The sequence below is a fragment of the Mirounga angustirostris genome, unplaced genomic scaffold, assembly GCF_029215605.1.
Source record: "Mirounga angustirostris isolate CCGP_5_RB_7025 unplaced genomic scaffold, mMirAng1.0.hap1 SCAF_17, whole genome shotgun sequence".
NCBI lineage: Eukaryota > Metazoa > Chordata > Mammalia > Carnivora > Phocidae > Mirounga > Mirounga angustirostris.
In genome coordinates this window covers 41,407,991-41,423,588 of record NW_026991725.1, presented here as the reverse complement: position 1 = coordinate 41,423,588, position 15,598 = coordinate 41,407,991, and the positions used below count along the sequence as shown (strand labels likewise).

Here is a 15,598-nt window from a genome sequence, read left to right as displayed (position 1 = left end):
TCCGGTGTAAGCCTGAATAGTAATCCATCCTATGGAGAGACCGCATCTTGTCTGTCCGTTGGTCGGCTGACGGACACGTGGGCTTCGGTGAGCCCGAGGTCCCGGGCCCCATTCTACAGACCCTGCATATTCCTTGCAAAGCTGACCCCCAGCTGTCCCTTCCTGGGTGGCTGTCAGACTCTGAGCATGTCCTCCTTGGGTCCAGGTTGACCTGAGCACACAGTACATAAAGTCGGCGGTGAAGAGCGTCCCCTCGGTGTTCCTGATGACAGACTCCCAGGTGGCCGAGGAGCAGTTTCTGGTGCTGATCAATGACCTGCTGGCCTCGGGGGAGATCCCTGGGCTGTTCACGGACGACGAGGTGGAGAACATCATCTCCTCCATGCGACCACAAGTGAAGTCCCTCGGCATGACTGACACTCGGGAAGCATGCTGGAAATTCTTCATTGAGAAAGTGCGCAAGCAGCTTAAGGTAGGAGCCCCGTCTTTACGGCATCCTGGGGAGTCCCAGCTGTCTGGGGATGAGTCCCATGTCCCTGGGAACCGGCCCTGCTGAAGGGATTGTACCCCTCCCTGTCCTTGGGCCTCATCTGCCCACTCTATCCTTCACCCGGCCTTTCTCTTCCCCCTCTTGCGGGGCCCACATCAGAAGGCTTGGGGTGCCCTCTGCACTCCCCCATCTCTCACGAAAGGCGTGAAGTCAGTGGAACATTCATTGGTTGCGAGGGAAACCCAGAAGCAGGGGTACGCAGACATGTGGAAACAGACAACAGGGAGCTTTCCTCCCGATCGAGCTCTCTGCTCAAGTGAGCCTGGCCCTCAGCACCACCATCCCCATGAGCAGCTCCTCTGTGTCCCGCCTCCAGGTGATCTTGTGTTTCTCTCCCGTGGGCTCCATCCTGCGCGTGCGGGCAAGGAAATTCCCTGCCATCGTCAACTGCACGGCCATCAACTGGTTCCACGAGTGGCCGGAAGATGCCCTTGTGTCCGTGAGCGCGCGCTTCCTCGAGGAAACCGAGGGCATTCACGTGAGTCACTGGGCACAGCCCCGTCCGCCATCCCCCCTGCTGGTGTTCACAGAGCCAGGGGGCGGAGGGCATCTGCGGCCTGCAACAGAAGGACCCCGCACCCTCTGCCTCCAGAGCCCGGGCAAGCGTGAGCCGGGTGAGGACTCACCCTGGTGCAAAATTTAAGAGGGGGGAGGAGGGGCGCCTGGGTGACTCAGTCATTAAGCGTCTGCCTTCGGCTCAAGTCATGATCCCAGGGTCTTGGAATCGAGCCCCGCATCGCGCTCCCTGCTCGGCGGGAAGCCCGCTTCTCGCTCTCCCACTCCCCCTGCTTGTGTTCCTGCTCTCACTATCTCTCTCTCTGTCAAATAAATAAATAAATAATAATTTTAAAAAAGAGGGGGGAGGAGGAGGTGTGACATCAGTAATCAAGACCAGTGATGTCTTAATGTGATACTTCTAAAAATCACAATTAATGCTAGATGATTCACAGTGAACAAAACTGTAAACAAAGATAAGCTGCTGGTTGTTGGTTTCATGGCCAGGGGACACCCATTTCAACCAGCTGGGGGTGCCGCACCCCTGTGGCCACCGCCCACCAGGGCCGGGTCAAGAGGGTTGACGCCGATGTGCCAACAGATTGAGCAAGGCTGGCTTTAAACACAGTCCCTGATCAGGGCTGACGGGAGCACTGCACTTACTCCTGCCCCGGGCTTCGACACAGCTCCGCCCGGGCCCGCTTCCTCACCTCTGACCTGCCCCTGTTACAGGCCACGACAAGTATGATGGGTACCGGGGCTTTCTTTCATAGGAAGATGATGATGAGCTAATTGCCAGCCTCGAAACAGTCATTAAACTCTGACCCAGCCAACGGGAGGGATGAGCAGCCCTACAATAAATCACACTTGGTTATCACGTTTTATTTATTGTGAACACATATTCGGTTATGAAGTAGGGTAAAATAAACCTGAAATTAACGTTTCCCCTTAGTTTTAGAGATGGGTAAAATCCCCTGCTTGTCATCGCTAGAGCGCCCACGTTTGGGATGGGCCGTTCTCAGAACACTGCAGTTCCCACGTTTCACTGGGGAGCACAGACGTGGGTGTCCAGCCCCCAAGAGAGCAGCCTCCTGATTGGGGAATGGCCCCACTGCTGGTACCAGGGAGGGCCACAGAGTAGATGCCCAAGAAGAAGCATGCGTTGGATGAACACACTCCCAAATCAACTCTAATTAGGCGGTATCACTTGGACAGCTCCTGGGGCAGAGCCCTCGGGCAGGTGGGGCGGCCCAGATGGCGGTGGCCGTGACCCTGGTGTGGGAAGGGAGTTGCTAAACCCCAGGACCCAGCGCAGTAAATGCTTGCTGGATCACCCGGGTTGCTCAAACCTGCTGTCAGGCCCTGCCCTTTCCCAGGGATGCAAGCATGTGAGTCAGGGAGAGAGAATCACAGGAAGAACGCTGTGCCCTGTCCCCGGTGCTTAGCCACGTCCGGGTGGAGCAATGTCAAGTGCCCAGGACAGCCTCTGCAGGCACTGCTGGTTGAATGGCCAAGGTTGAGAGAGGGCACGCATCTCATGGGGGTCCTGGTGAGGACGGGAAACCCGCCCTGCTGAATCGCGGTGGCCAGCAGCCTCCTCCTCCCCGCGGGAGTGGGGTCGCTCCCTCCCGCCAGGGAACCAGGAACGAGGGGCCCCCTGTCGCCTTTGCAGCCAGAAGTCAAGGCCTCCATCAGCCTCTTCATGTCCTACGTGCACACAACGGTCAACGAGATGTCCAAGTTGTACTTGGCCACGGAGAGGCGCTCCAATTACACCACACCCAAAACCTTCCTGGAGCAGATCAAACTCTACCAGAACCTGCTGGCCAAGAAGAGAATGGAGCTGGTGGCCAAGATTGAGAGGCTGGAGAATGGTCTGACGAAGCTGCAGAGCACGGCGTCCCAGGTAGGGAAGGCAGAGGCTCTGCCGGCAGGTCCCAGAACCGTCCCCTAAGCAAGAGAAACAGGACTCCTGCCTTGGAGGAGACACTTCCGTTCTCAAACCACAGAGAACGTGTGGGTTCAACATGCTTTGGCAATGCTGTCATTGTGTCGGGCGCTTTACGTGGGGGCCCAAGCCCAGCGGGATTTGTGCATCGGGTCTAGTGCGTCCGTGGCCACGCGTCCATTCCCAGATGCCTTGCACGCTGTGGTGCCCAGATGGAAAGGCTTTTGCCATCCAGTTTTCTGCCTGGCTTTAGGTGCCCTCCCTCATGTAGCCCCGGCCCCATCACCTTCACTGCCCACTGTTGGTGTTCCCGAGGGAGCCCGGAAAACAGCCCCGTCCCCGCTTCCCTGCCCAGGTGTGACCCCGCACAGCTGGGGCCGCCCCGCCTCTGCCCCCAGGGAGACCGAGCCCATGAGCCAGAGTCAGGCCAGCTTGCCCCCACCACAGGCGGTGTGGCAAGGGTCAAGGCCACCCCTGTGGGGCGTGGAGGGGGGAGGATGGCAGGGGGTGTCCCAGGAAGACAGAGCTTAGAGGGGCCAAGCAGGAGTGCTCCCACCCAGAGAGATCGTGCAGAAAAGAATAGGGAGGTGCCCAGCCAAGCAGGCTGCTGCTTCTCTCCCAGATGAACCTTCCAGACATGGTCCTGTTACAGCGACTGAGGGGCCTCCTCGTGGGAGAAACCATCAAGAATGGGGCGGCATAGCCTACCCTATCACTCACTCCTTCCCCGCACTCCCTCCCGCCTGGCACGACCACGGGCAGACTGGCCCCGGCCCCAAGCTTTTGGTGCTGCCCCACCAGCCTGTGCGTGGCGGCCAGGGCCCACGCCTGCCCATCCTGGGTATCTCCTCCCCCAGGTGGATGATTTAAAAGCCACGCTGGCGATTCAGGAGGCCGAACTCAAGCAGAAAAATGAGAATGCGGACAAGCTGATCCACGTGGTGGGCGTGGAAACCGAGAAGGTCAGCAAAGAGAAAGCCATCGCCGACGAGGAAGAGGCCAAGGTGGAGGTCATCAACAAGGTGCGGATAAGCACGGCTCCCAAGCCACTCGTGGGTTTGCCGGGCCGGGCCTCCCTCCCCGGCGCACTCGGTACCTCCTCCAGGCCCAGGCAAAGGCTGGGAGGTTCTCCCAAACTTGCAGGAGCCCCTGCTCCCACTCACGAGGCCCCCGGCTCAGAGGAGGGCTGTCCTTTAGAGAAACGTCCGTCCCGGAGCCGGGCTCCTCCAAGTGCAGGGCCCAGGGCGCGGTGGCAGCATTGCCAGGAGCTGGTGAGAAATGCAGGTTCTCGGGTCTGCATTTTAACAAGATGCCCGTGACCCACCAGCACATTAAGGGTTGAGAAGCCCGCCTCGGACTGGAGCCCTGGTCCTCAGACCCGCTGCGTCGGGAGCCCCCGGAGGTGCTGATGTCTCTGGCCCCGGGGCTGGGGGGGCACCTCGCCGAACGGCTTTCTCTCCACCCCTCCCTGCATGCCTTTGATGCCCCAGACGTGCACCTGCATGAGTGTTTAAATGAAGAGCGTTCCAGGACTTGCCTGCTATCTCTTGAGATGCAGCACGGCATGGTAGCAAGTGGTTTCTAGGAGGGGCCTGATGCTGGCACCAGGTGCTGGAGGAGGAGGATGCGGGCCAGGCGGGGTGGCAGGAGCCCCCTCCATTCCTCCTTGTACCCGCACACCCAACCCTCAGAGGCCCAGGGTAGTCAGCAGCTAGCCAGCGGCGGAGTCAGGATCTGAGCCGGGACCCACATCCACACCCCAAACTGTGACCTGCCATCTGATGCCACACACAGCTGTTAACGTCTGGGTGCCCATCCCTCTCCAACCCCTGTATGTGGAAACGGCCCCCTGAAGGGGGGGCTCCAGGGAAGAAGCCAGCCACGTCCGCACCTTCTGTGCCCATTCCTGCAGTCGGGCCCCACGCTGTCCTTAAAGTCGGCGGCTGGATGGACCCTCCACACGGTGCTTTGCAGAGACCCTGTCCCTTCCGTCCTCCCTCCTCTGAGCCCAGCAAAACCCCCCAGCCCCTCCTGGCTTCATCCCTGAGGCTCTTCCTCATTGATAGATACCAAGTTGTTACTGGTCTCTGTGGTTGGCATCCAGAGGCTCAGAGGGGTTCTTCGGGACCCCAGGAGGGAATGCGTGCATGCATGAAGATGCTCTCACTTTCTTAAGGGGAGGGTGAGCTCTACCTCCGATTGTGCTCCATTTTGGACAGATTACACAATGGCACCAAGAGACCATAAGGCCTCAGAGCCAGCGGTGTGGGGTCCACGTGGCCCCAGGTTTTCCTTCCAGTCCTGGGAGCTGGGCCCATAGAAGGACCGGTTCCCATTCCAGAATCCCAAGTCTGCGGCCCCGGCACGGCTTCTTCCAACCTGAGTGTTGGGTGGCAGGGAGGAGAAAGGCAGGATCCAGGCAGTGGGTGGAGACCTCGGGGCATGAAGGGGAGCACGGGACACAGCCCTGCTGCTGCCATGGGGGATGCACCATGGGGGACGCACCATGGGGGACATGCCTCTGTGCCTGGGCTTCGGGCGGAAGGCCACCCTCCTCACTCCTGTCCGTGCTCCCTCGCTGCTGCCCAGGGCTCCATGTACACACGCACACACTCACACGCACGTGCACACACACTTGCGCGCAGCCCCCCTCCCCCCACCTCCCACCCCGCATTGATCTTTCCTGCGTGGCTTCCTTCCAGAATGTCACAGAGAAACAAAAAGCTTGTGAAACGGACCTGGCCAAGGCCGAGCCAGCCCTCCTGGCCGCGCAGGAAGCTCTCGACACTCTGAATAAGGTGAGGGCAGGAAAGAAAGAAACAGGACCGGCCCCGGCGGGAGGAGAAAACCATGGCATTGGCGCAGGGGGCCGCAGGCTCTCGGCAGCTTCCCGCGGTTGCCATGGGGCCTCTGGGTCCGGTGTGCAGGGCTACGTCCCCTCCCAGCTGCTTCCTGTCATTTGCAGAACAACCTGACAGAGCTGAAGTCCTTCGGGTCCCCCCCGGATGCCGTGGTCAACGTCACGGCTGCCGTCATGATCCTGACCGCGCCCGGGGGCAAGATCCCCAAGGATAAGAGCTGGAAAGCTGCGAAAATCATGATGGGCAAAGTGGACACCTTCCTGGACTCCTTGAAAAAGTTTGACAAGGAGCACATCCCCGAGGCCTGCCTGAAAGCATTTAAGTGAGTCCGCGCTGGGCCGCGCCGCGGGCTTCCGTTGGCTTCTTGCTCTGTCGGGAGCGCGGTCCCCCCCGGCGCTGCGCGGTCCCCCGGTCCTCTCCAGCCCGCCCCAGCCGGCGGCCCGTTCCCAAGGGCAGCCTGTGCTCGCCAGGGCGGGCAGGGGAGCAAGGTGGGACCCCAGAGACGGGGGCGGCAGCAGCCTGGGGAGATCTGGCTGCACCGGAGTCCAGATGTCCAGGTGAAGCGTGGCCCCGGCTGCATCGCCCTCTGCCTGCCCCACCTGAAGGATCAGGGCAGGCGGGCAGCCCCATGGCTCAAAGTCTAGGCACCCCTTCCCCACACAGCACACGGGAGGGTCTAGCAACGCTGCACGCGGCCATCAGGACGCTGGGAGCTGCAGGCCCACGAGAGAGGCCACCAGTGCCCCTCCGAGGCAAGAGCAGGTGTGCGCATGAGCATGGGTGATGCACGCACACACACACACGCCGTACATGTACACGCGTGCACACGTGTGCCGTGAGCACCCGCCGGTGCGGGCTCCATCAGGCGTGGCTTCTTCTTTCCGTTGCTGTCACCTTAAGCGCGCCACGTCTGGAGGGACACGCACAGCGGGTGGGCAGTGTTGCTGCGGGGTGCGCGTGGGACCAGACGCCGAGGGGCCTCCTTGCCGCGTTGGTCTCTGCGCAGCTGAAACGGTACTGTACGTACACAGGACTGTCGGGGCGCCGTCTAGACAACCTGGGGGGAGAGAACAACGTTCCCCTCTACGTCAGCAGCCTGACCTGTAGCTGTCGGACAATCCCGTGGCAGACGGACCGGCGCGTCCGTGGCTCCGCGCGCACGGTGGAGGGTTCCGCCAGCTCCCGGACGGCCGCCCCCACGTGCCTGACGTGGGCCGAGAGAGGCAAACCCGTCCTAACATCGACCTAAACAAAGCGTGAAGTAAACCAGAGGGAGGAGATGATGGGCCGTGCTCCCAGCCTGAATTCAGACCACTTTTCGGTCATTCTCTTGAATCACGCGCTGGAAATTCTTTCTGCAGATAGTGCAGTGTGTTATGCTTCACGACATTGTTGTCATTTTTAAAATACTGGTTTCTAAAGTGCATCTCCGGGCAATTTTCCTTAGCACGCCCAGGACGTGGTGTCCCAGGGAGCGGAGATGACGCCGTGGAGGGGGAGGTGGGGGTCTCTGGGGGTGTGGGTCTTGGGTGCATGTCAGCACTGCCCCCCGCCCCCCAGCTGGGTCATGTTGGGAGAGATGCTCAGCCTCTCTGGGCCTCTCGCCCCAGAGCGACATGGGGTGACGATATGTGCCACGGCGGAAGCTCTCGGGACAGCGCCTGACCCCCGGCCCCAGGCAGAACTACTGCTTCCTGTCCGTAGTACTTGGGGCAAGTTGCTGAGCCCCTCCGAACCCCAGTTTTCTTGCTTATGGGTGGGGTCTTTGGAGAATGAAAACTGGACCAGCTATAGAAACTCCGGGAACAGAGAGGACAAGGAATGCTGGTTTCCCGCCATTGTCTAGAGCACAGGGCCATTCGCCTCACACCCCAAATTCCGCTTCTGGGGCCAGAATTCTGTTTCATTCTTTTCTTCATCTTGAAGATATTCCCCCTCCCAAAAAGCCCCAATTCACTGCGCTCCCCTCATAACTGCTTGTGGCGAGCGGCCCAGAGCTGCGGACCGGGGCGCGCTGAAGGCCGGAGGGGGAGACGCGGGGGAGGCCTGCGGAGCCCGCCCCAGCGCCCGCTGTCCCCTCTGCAGGCCCTACCAAGGCAACCCGACCTTCGACCCCGAGTTCATCCGCTCCAAGTCCACGGCGGCCGCGGGCCTATGCTCCTGGTGCATCAACATCGTCCGCTTCTACGAGGTGTACTGCGACGTGGCCCCCAAGAGGCAGGCCCTGGAGGAGGCTAACGCCGAGCTGGCTGAGGCGCAGGAGAAGCTCTCGCGGATCAAAAACAAGATTGCGGTAAGTGCCCGCCCGCCCGCACCGAGGAGAGCACCAGAGCCGCGGGTCGGGGTCCCATAGAGCGGGGGCTGCCCTGGATCACTCAGCAGAGCGAGGAGCCCAGGCAGCCGCAGGGACCGATCGCCCAGCCCCAGAGGCCCCGCCCCACTGTTGGGCCTCTCCGTGTTTGCCCAGGAACTCAATGCCAACCTGAGCAACCTCACGTCGGCCTTTGAAAAGGCAACAGCAGAGAAGATCAAGTGCCAACAAGAGGCCGACGCCACCAACAGGGTGATCTCGCTGGCCAACAGGTAGCTCGCTCCGCCCTGCGGGCACCCCTCCTGCCTTCTCAGCCCCCCAGAAGGGCCGGGCCCGCAGAGCAGCCCCTGGAGGAGGAGGAACGGCCCGGGGTGGAGGCAGCAGTACCCTGCTTGCACAAAGTCATGAGAATGACCCAGTGACTTGCTGTCAGCCAGTGTCTCCACCTCTGGGAGCTGGAAGCCCTCCGTGGTGGGCGCCCGCACATCCCGGGACCTTTGGCTGCGAGGAAGCCCCCCAACCCAGACCTGCCCACACCTGTCTGGGAGGTGGTGTCCACAGGGGCCCGCTCGGGCAGATCCCCCTCTACCCGCTCCCACCGCGCTGTGCTGTTGGTACGGCCTTCCGGGGCCTCCACCAGCGTGGGGCTTCATGTCTGTTGATGCCCGTGGACTCCAGGGCAGCGCTGTCCCAGCGGGAATGTGGCTCGAGCCACACCCATCATTCTACAATGTCCTGTTGCCCCCGCAGCACCATACAAACATGAAACCAATCTTGATAATGTATCTTACTGAACCCCAAATGTGATCCTTTCAATATGTGATCGCTGTGAGAAGGATCGCTGAGGGGGTTCGTGCACGTTTTCACTCTGAGTCCTGGAAATCCCCATGCACATCCCAATTCAGACCGTCCACGCCTCGGGTGCTCACTACACGCATGGACAGCGAGGCTTCAGAGCTGTCTTTTCGAGGTTCCAAAAGTGAGCACCGGGAGCCTGGCACAGAGCTGCAGGTGGAGTGGGTCCTAGGGCATGGCTTCTGGTCAAACATCCTCCTACCCAGCGGGCTGGCAACTGCTGACGGTTTGTCAGTGAGACACAGGGATCCTGGGAGGTCCCCAGGCCGTGTGACAACGGCCTCCAGCAGGGTGCGGACGTCGTTCCGGGTTTGAGGGACTAGATTGTCCCCGCCCAGAATAGCAAAGTCGTCTTTTGGTCTTCGGGAAGCAAGGGCTCCTCCGGTGATGCTCACAGACCTCAGTGAACCTAATCAAGCAAACTGTGCTTTCTACAAACATCGCAGACCGATGATGTCACATCTGGGGCCAGGGGCCAGTTCTCAGGCTCGTGGCCTGAACTGCATGATGCCCACGCTGCAGTCCCTGCTCCACGTGGGGCCGGGTGCCCTCTGGATGCCATGTTGTCCTGTGGCCACTGTGGCCACCACCCGGACTCCACCTTTACCGAGACCTCCCACTAGCCAAAGCCTGAGCTCAGTGGTGTCCCGGCAGCAGCCTTGGCGTGGGCGAAATGTTCAGATAAGGTCAGCACAGAGGTGATATCAGAGCAGGCGGCTGGGGCAGGGGAGCTCAGGCCCCAGGTGCCTCCAGAAAGCGTTAGTTTTGCTTCCCTAATGCAGTGATTCCCAAGAATTTCCCCCAAAGCATTTCCATGTTGAAGCAGAGAGCGAAGGCAGGATTTGCAAACGCCAGACTCCTGGCACTGAGAGGTGGAGGCTGCTTGCTGGTCTTTGGGTGCGACCCTCCATCATTCCTTTGACCCCCGCTGACCTCGTGTTCACATTTAGGCTGGTAGGGGGATTAGCGTCGGAGAACGTGCGCTGGGCTGAATCGGTGAAGAACTTCAAAAGCCAGGGGGTCACTCTGTGTGGGGACGTCCTGCTGATTTCCGCCTTCGTATCCTACGTGGGCTACTTCACCAAGAAATACCGAAACGAGCTGATGGAGAAATTTTGGGTCCCTTATATAAATCAGTTAAAGGTAAGAGGTTTGGTTGCATTCATCAGTCAGGAAATCTGGGGAGGTCCCTGGGGTGGGGCAGACCCAGCCAAACGTCACACACACGGACGCTCTGGCCACTGCGGGTTTAAACTGTGGCGCAGCTTGGCCAACGCGGATGCCCTTCCGGGGAGGTTCCAAGGTGTTCCGTCAGGGCGCTGGGAGTGGTGGTCTTCCAGACCACACGGCTCCCCCGTGGTCTAACCACGGCCCCGCCGTGTCACTTGGGAGAGCGGTTTCCCTTGGAGCAGTATGGCCACATCACCCGCCCCTCCTAAGACGGAGCACTTCCTCTTGGCAGGTCCCCATCCCGATCACGGAAGGTCTGGACCCCTTGAGCCTGCTGACGGATGACGCAGACGTGGCCACTTGGAACAACCAGGGCCTCCCCAGCGACCGCATGTCCACTGAGAATGCCACCATCCTGTGCAACACGGAGCGCTGGCCCCTCATCGTGGATGCCCAGCTGCAAGGAATCAAGTGGATCAAAAACAAATATGGCAGTGAACTGAAAGCCATCCGCCTGGGACAGAAGAGGTGGGTGACGGCGGCAGGCGGGGCCGGGGTGTGGGGAGGGGCTCGGAAGGCAGCCTCTGGCTGGCTGGGCCCCTGGGCTTACAAACACACCTGAGGTGTTAGACGGGCGGGCAGGTCTTTATGGACAGTTCCTGGCTCACAGGTGGATTTGTTTTCCGCTATTTGGTTTTGGGGGACAGCACCAGCAGTAAAGCATTAGCCTCGGGGCTCTTCTCTCCCCCACCCCCCACTACCTGCTGCTCACCCAGGCTCGAGTCCCACCTGGCCACTTGCCGGCCACAAGGCTTCAGGCCAGTCATTTTCGCATTTCTCGTCTCTAGTGGGACGCATTTCCTCAACACAGGTGGTCACTAAGGCCACCCCACGTGCCTTCCTGGTGCCCCGGGCACCTGGGACCAGACACAGGTGTGAAAACATCTAGGGCTGCCGCCATAAGGGGGCTGCACTCCCGTGGGCTCCTAGGGGAGACGACCACAGGTGCCCCAGAGCCCCCCACAGGGAAGGAGCTCCTGGCCCCTCGGCCACTTGTCTTCTGGTGCCTTCTCGCTCCAAGGGCTGCCTCTGGGGCACCCGGCGGTGCCCTCTCTGGGCCCACGTCCTTACCTGGCCCCATGTCGTGCCCACAGCTACCTGGACATCATTGAGCAGGCCATTTCCGAAGGGGACATCTTGCTCATCGAGAACATTGGCGAAACCGTGGACCCTGTGCTGGACCCGCTGCTCGGCAGAAACACCATTAAGAAGGGAAAGTGAGTTTCCGGTTCCACTTTCACGGTTTGGCCCCCGTGAACCATGTGAACATGCTCCGTGGGGCCTGTGGCCTCTGCGCAGGGCGGCGGTGTGGGGAAATGCCCCGCCGTTCGGGTAGGCAGCAGGGTCTGCGACAAAATGCCGGTCCGCAAGGAGAGGTGGGAAGTTGTGGGACCGCATCCCAGTCAAGAACAGCAACGCCAACACCTTATTAGTGACCGCCTGCGGACGGCTGTCCTTGATGGTCATGCTTTTCTCTCTTTTTTTTAAGATTTTGTTTATTTATTTGACACAGAGAGAGAGCACAAGCAGGGGGAGGGGCAGAGGGAGAGGGAGAAGCAGACTCCCACGGAGCACGGAGCCTGATGCAGGACTTGATCCAAGGGCCCTGAGACCACGACCTGAGCTGAAGGCAGACGCTTCACCGACTGAGCCACCCAGGCGCCCCACTGGTCATGCTTTTCTTCTGTTTTTATGCATTTTACAAATCCTAAGCCTGTAGTACTATTTCTTTTTTTATTCAGGTGAAATCTACCTTACCCAGAATTAGCCGTTTGAAGGTGAACAATGCACTGGCACTTGGTATACTCACAGTGTTGTGCAAATATCGCCCCACGTGGAGGCCCCGTACTCACCAAGCACTCGCTCCCCGCACCCCCAGCTGCCGGACCCTGGCACCCACCCATGTGCTCTCATCTCCACAGATTTCCCTGCTCTGGACACACGTCCTTTAAAGGGTATCACGTGGCGTGTGCCCTCTTCTGTCTGGCCACTTTCCCTGGGCGCCGTGTGCTCAAGGCCCATCTGTGCGGCAGCGTGGCAGGACCGCGTTGTTCTTACGGCTGAGTCCACCGGATGGGTGTGCCTCGTTCTGTTTATCCATTCACTGGTTGATGCATTGAGCCTGTATTACTTTTCTAATATAAAAAAAAATTAAATCAACTTTTAAAATGGAAACATCAGAGCTGGTCTGAGCCACTGACAAAAATAGGGGGTTGGGGCGCCTGGGTGACTCAGTTGGTTAAGCGACTGCCTTCGGCTCAGGTCATGATCCTGGAGTCCCGGGATCGAGTCCCGCATCGGGCTCCCTGCTCGGCAGGGAGCCTGCTTCTCCCTCTGACCCTCTTCCCTCTCGTGCTCTCTGTCTCTCATTCTCTCTCTCTCAAATAAATAAATAAAATCTTTAAAAAAAAAAAAATAGGGCGCCTGGGTGGCTCAGTTGGTTAAGCGACTGCCTTCGGCTCAGGTCATGATCCTGGAGTCCCGGGATCGAGTCCCGCATCGGGCTCCCTGCTCAGCGGGGAGTCTGCTTCTCCCTCTGACCCTCCCCCCTCTCATGTGCTCTCTCTCTGTCTCATTCTCTCTCTCAAATAAATAAATAAAAATCTTAAAAAAAAAAAAATAGGGGGTGCGTGCCGAAGCCCAGAACAGAGGTGGCCAATAAACGTGCTGACGTCCTAGCCTCTGAGAAGAGCTTGACATGAGTGGTGATACCCAAGGGGTAAAGAGGCTCCCGAAAGTGAGCTTAACCAGCAAGAGTGGGAGCCGAGAGAAGAGGTTCCCCCACAGTGGACCCGCAGACCCAGCTTCTAGCCCTGGCTGCTCTCAGATTCCCCCGGGGAGCTTCCAGAATTTAGCGGTGTTCTGAATCGGGGTGTCCGTGTCTTTCTGACGTTCGTGGCTCTGGGGTGGGGCCCAGGTGGTGTGTTTCTGCACCGGCTCCCAGGGGAGTATGATGTGCAGTGGGAGCTGAGTGAGCACGCCTATAAAGACCAGAACAAACCAGCCAGAGAGAGAGCAGGTGCACCTTCTAGAAGGTCCCGGCCATAGGCCAGAGAGGAAGACTAGAGCAAGAAGCGACACAGTCCTTTCCCGGTGACCAGAAGGGTTCGTGGTGGTGCGAGGCCCGGGGGTGGGGGGTGGGGCACCAGGCTGCTGGTGCTGCTGCCCGAGCCCCTCTGACCTCTCCCTCCCCTCACGGCCAGGTTCATTAAGATCGGCGACAAGGAGGTGGAGTACCACCCCAAGTTCCGTCTCATCCTGCACACCAAGCACTTCAACCCACACTACAAGCCCGAGATGCAAGCCCAGTGCACCCTGATCAACTTCCTGGTCACCAGGGACGGGCTCGAGGACCAGCTCTTGGCTGCTGTGGTGGCCAAAGAGCGCCCGGATCTAGAGCAGCTGAAGGTACGGGGCCGCCGTCACGCAGCACAGGGCGGGCCGCTGGGGTCGCCGCGAGGTTTCTGACGCTGCAGCTGCGCCCCCGATGTGGCTCCAGGGGCCCCAGCCCGTCCCACAGGTCGGATTTTGTGCGACGGAAGGAGCCACTCTTCCTCCCCAGAGGCCTCCCAAACCGAACTCCAAATCCAACAGCCGCTTCTCTGACGGAAGAGGAGTCTCAGCGGAGCCCGGACGGCCACGCACCAAACTGCGGCCCCGTGGGCATGGTCTTTGCTGTGGGCCCCTGCGTGCGGTGGCCTGCACACATGGGCTCAGAGTGTCCCCATGCCCTGGCCTCTCAGGCTTGTGGTGCTCCTCCCGTCCCAGCTGGGGCCTCGGCTGAGCTCCCCTCCTGGCGCTCTGTCCCTCCCGCAGGCGAACCTCACCAAGTCCCAAAATGAATTCAAGATTGTTTTGAAGGAGCTGGAAGACTCCCTGCTGGCCCGGCTGTCGGCTGCGTCAGGGAACTTCCTGGGGGACACGGCCTTAGTAGAGAATCTGGAGACCACCAAGCACACGGCCAGCGAGATCGAGGAGAAGGTAAGAGACCACCTCCAGGGCCTGCCCTGCGCTCCCCGCCATAGGGCACCGAGGGCCTGCCACAGTGCTGGGAAGAGAAGCCACCGGGCCACGCGTGCCCCTGGGGCCCAGGGCAGGGAGCAGGGGCTCGCGCCCCACCCAGCACACTGCGGCCCAGTGGAGGGTCCCTCGCATGGGGCGGTGGGGGAGGGGTTGGGGGGCCCACTGCTCACCGGCGCTGTCCACCCACTGGTCCCAATTGTTTTAAGGTGAAAGAGGCAAAAATCACAGAGGTTAAAATCAATGAGGCCAGAGAGAACTACCGGCCAGCCGCAGAGAGGGCGTCCCTGCTGTACTTCATACTGAACGACCTCAACAAGATTAACCCCATCTATCAGTTCTCACTCAAGGTGTGGTCACGGCCGGGCTCTGGGGCTGGGGCCCTGGCGTCCACAGAGCCCCAGCCGTTGGGAGCACAGACGGGGTCCAGGCCGCAGACGACGGTGGGAAGGGGGAGCCAGGGTGCGGGATCTGCCCTAGGCCAGCACCCCGGGGAAGGGGCTTCCTCACCTGGTGCCCCAGACCCCCACCCACCACGGAAACAAAGCAGAGCCCTAGCAGGCAGCATGGGGTGGCCTCGGAGTCCAGCCCCACAAGCCTCCATGTGCCCCCTCCCCAGGCCTTCAACGTGGTATTCGAGAAGGCCATCCAGAAGACCACCCCCGCAGAGGAGGTCAGGCAGCGAGTAATCAACCTGACGGACGAGATCACCTACTCCGTCTACATGTACACGGCCCGCGGGCTCTTCGAGCGGGACAAGCTCATCTTCCTGGCCCAGGTGGCCTTCCAGGTACGTCTGCCCTCCCTGCTCCAAGCGTGGTCCGCAACCGGCAGCAGCAGCGCCCGAGGGCTGGTCCCCAGTGCAGACTGCCCGGTGATGGATGCCCTTCCTGTCACTGCCATGGGATGTGCTTGGGACTCTCTTTCGTTGATATCAGGCACAGTTTTAAGGAGGAGGCACTGAAGGGGAGGTCCGTTAAGGAGAATGTTACAAAGAAAGGTCATTCTAATTACATTTACGGACTGCCTGCTAAGCAGTCCCGCGTCAGTGGTCAACCACCGTGGATGCCGAATACATTTCTTAAGGTAATACAGGTACAAAGAAATAAATATGCCTCCTGTTCATACGGACCTGCTGGAATATTTCAGATTTTTGTTCCATTAAATTGATGAAACAGCCCATCCACCATTTGGTTTGCTCCATCTTGTAAGTATGGTGGGAAACACTAATTTCCAGAGAGCTTCTAGAAGGTTGCTTTCCATCCAAACTCAAACTGTCCACCAGGGTCCAGATCAAGGAGGTTTTTCTTTATCTGTGAATCCCTGAA

General features: G+C 59.9%; 1 protein-coding gene across 1 annotated transcript in view; it reads left to right on the top strand.

The window, feature by feature from the left end:
• DNAH17 (dynein axonemal heavy chain 17) overlaps window positions 1-15,598 on the top strand; it is a 101,298-nt gene that overhangs the window by 69,820 nt on the left and 15,880 nt on the right. The window contains exons 55-69 of the mRNA XM_045888354.3: window positions 206-472; window positions 867-1,028; window positions 2,718-2,951; window positions 3,851-4,015; window positions 5,696-5,791; window positions 5,959-6,176; window positions 7,940-8,147; window positions 8,322-8,437; window positions 9,971-10,163; window positions 10,483-10,718; window positions 11,345-11,467; window positions 13,454-13,658; window positions 14,067-14,231; window positions 14,480-14,620; window positions 14,890-15,060. Coding sequence (XP_045744310.1) covers window positions 206-472; window positions 867-1,028; window positions 2,718-2,951; window positions 3,851-4,015; window positions 5,696-5,791; window positions 5,959-6,176; window positions 7,940-8,147; window positions 8,322-8,437; window positions 9,971-10,163; window positions 10,483-10,718; window positions 11,345-11,467; window positions 13,454-13,658; window positions 14,067-14,231; window positions 14,480-14,620; window positions 14,890-15,060 — 2,700 coding nt within the window. The remainder of the gene's footprint in view (window positions 1-205; window positions 473-866; window positions 1,029-2,717; window positions 2,952-3,850; window positions 4,016-5,695; window positions 5,792-5,958; window positions 6,177-7,939; window positions 8,148-8,321; window positions 8,438-9,970; window positions 10,164-10,482; window positions 10,719-11,344; window positions 11,468-13,453; window positions 13,659-14,066; window positions 14,232-14,479; window positions 14,621-14,889; window positions 15,061-15,598) is intronic.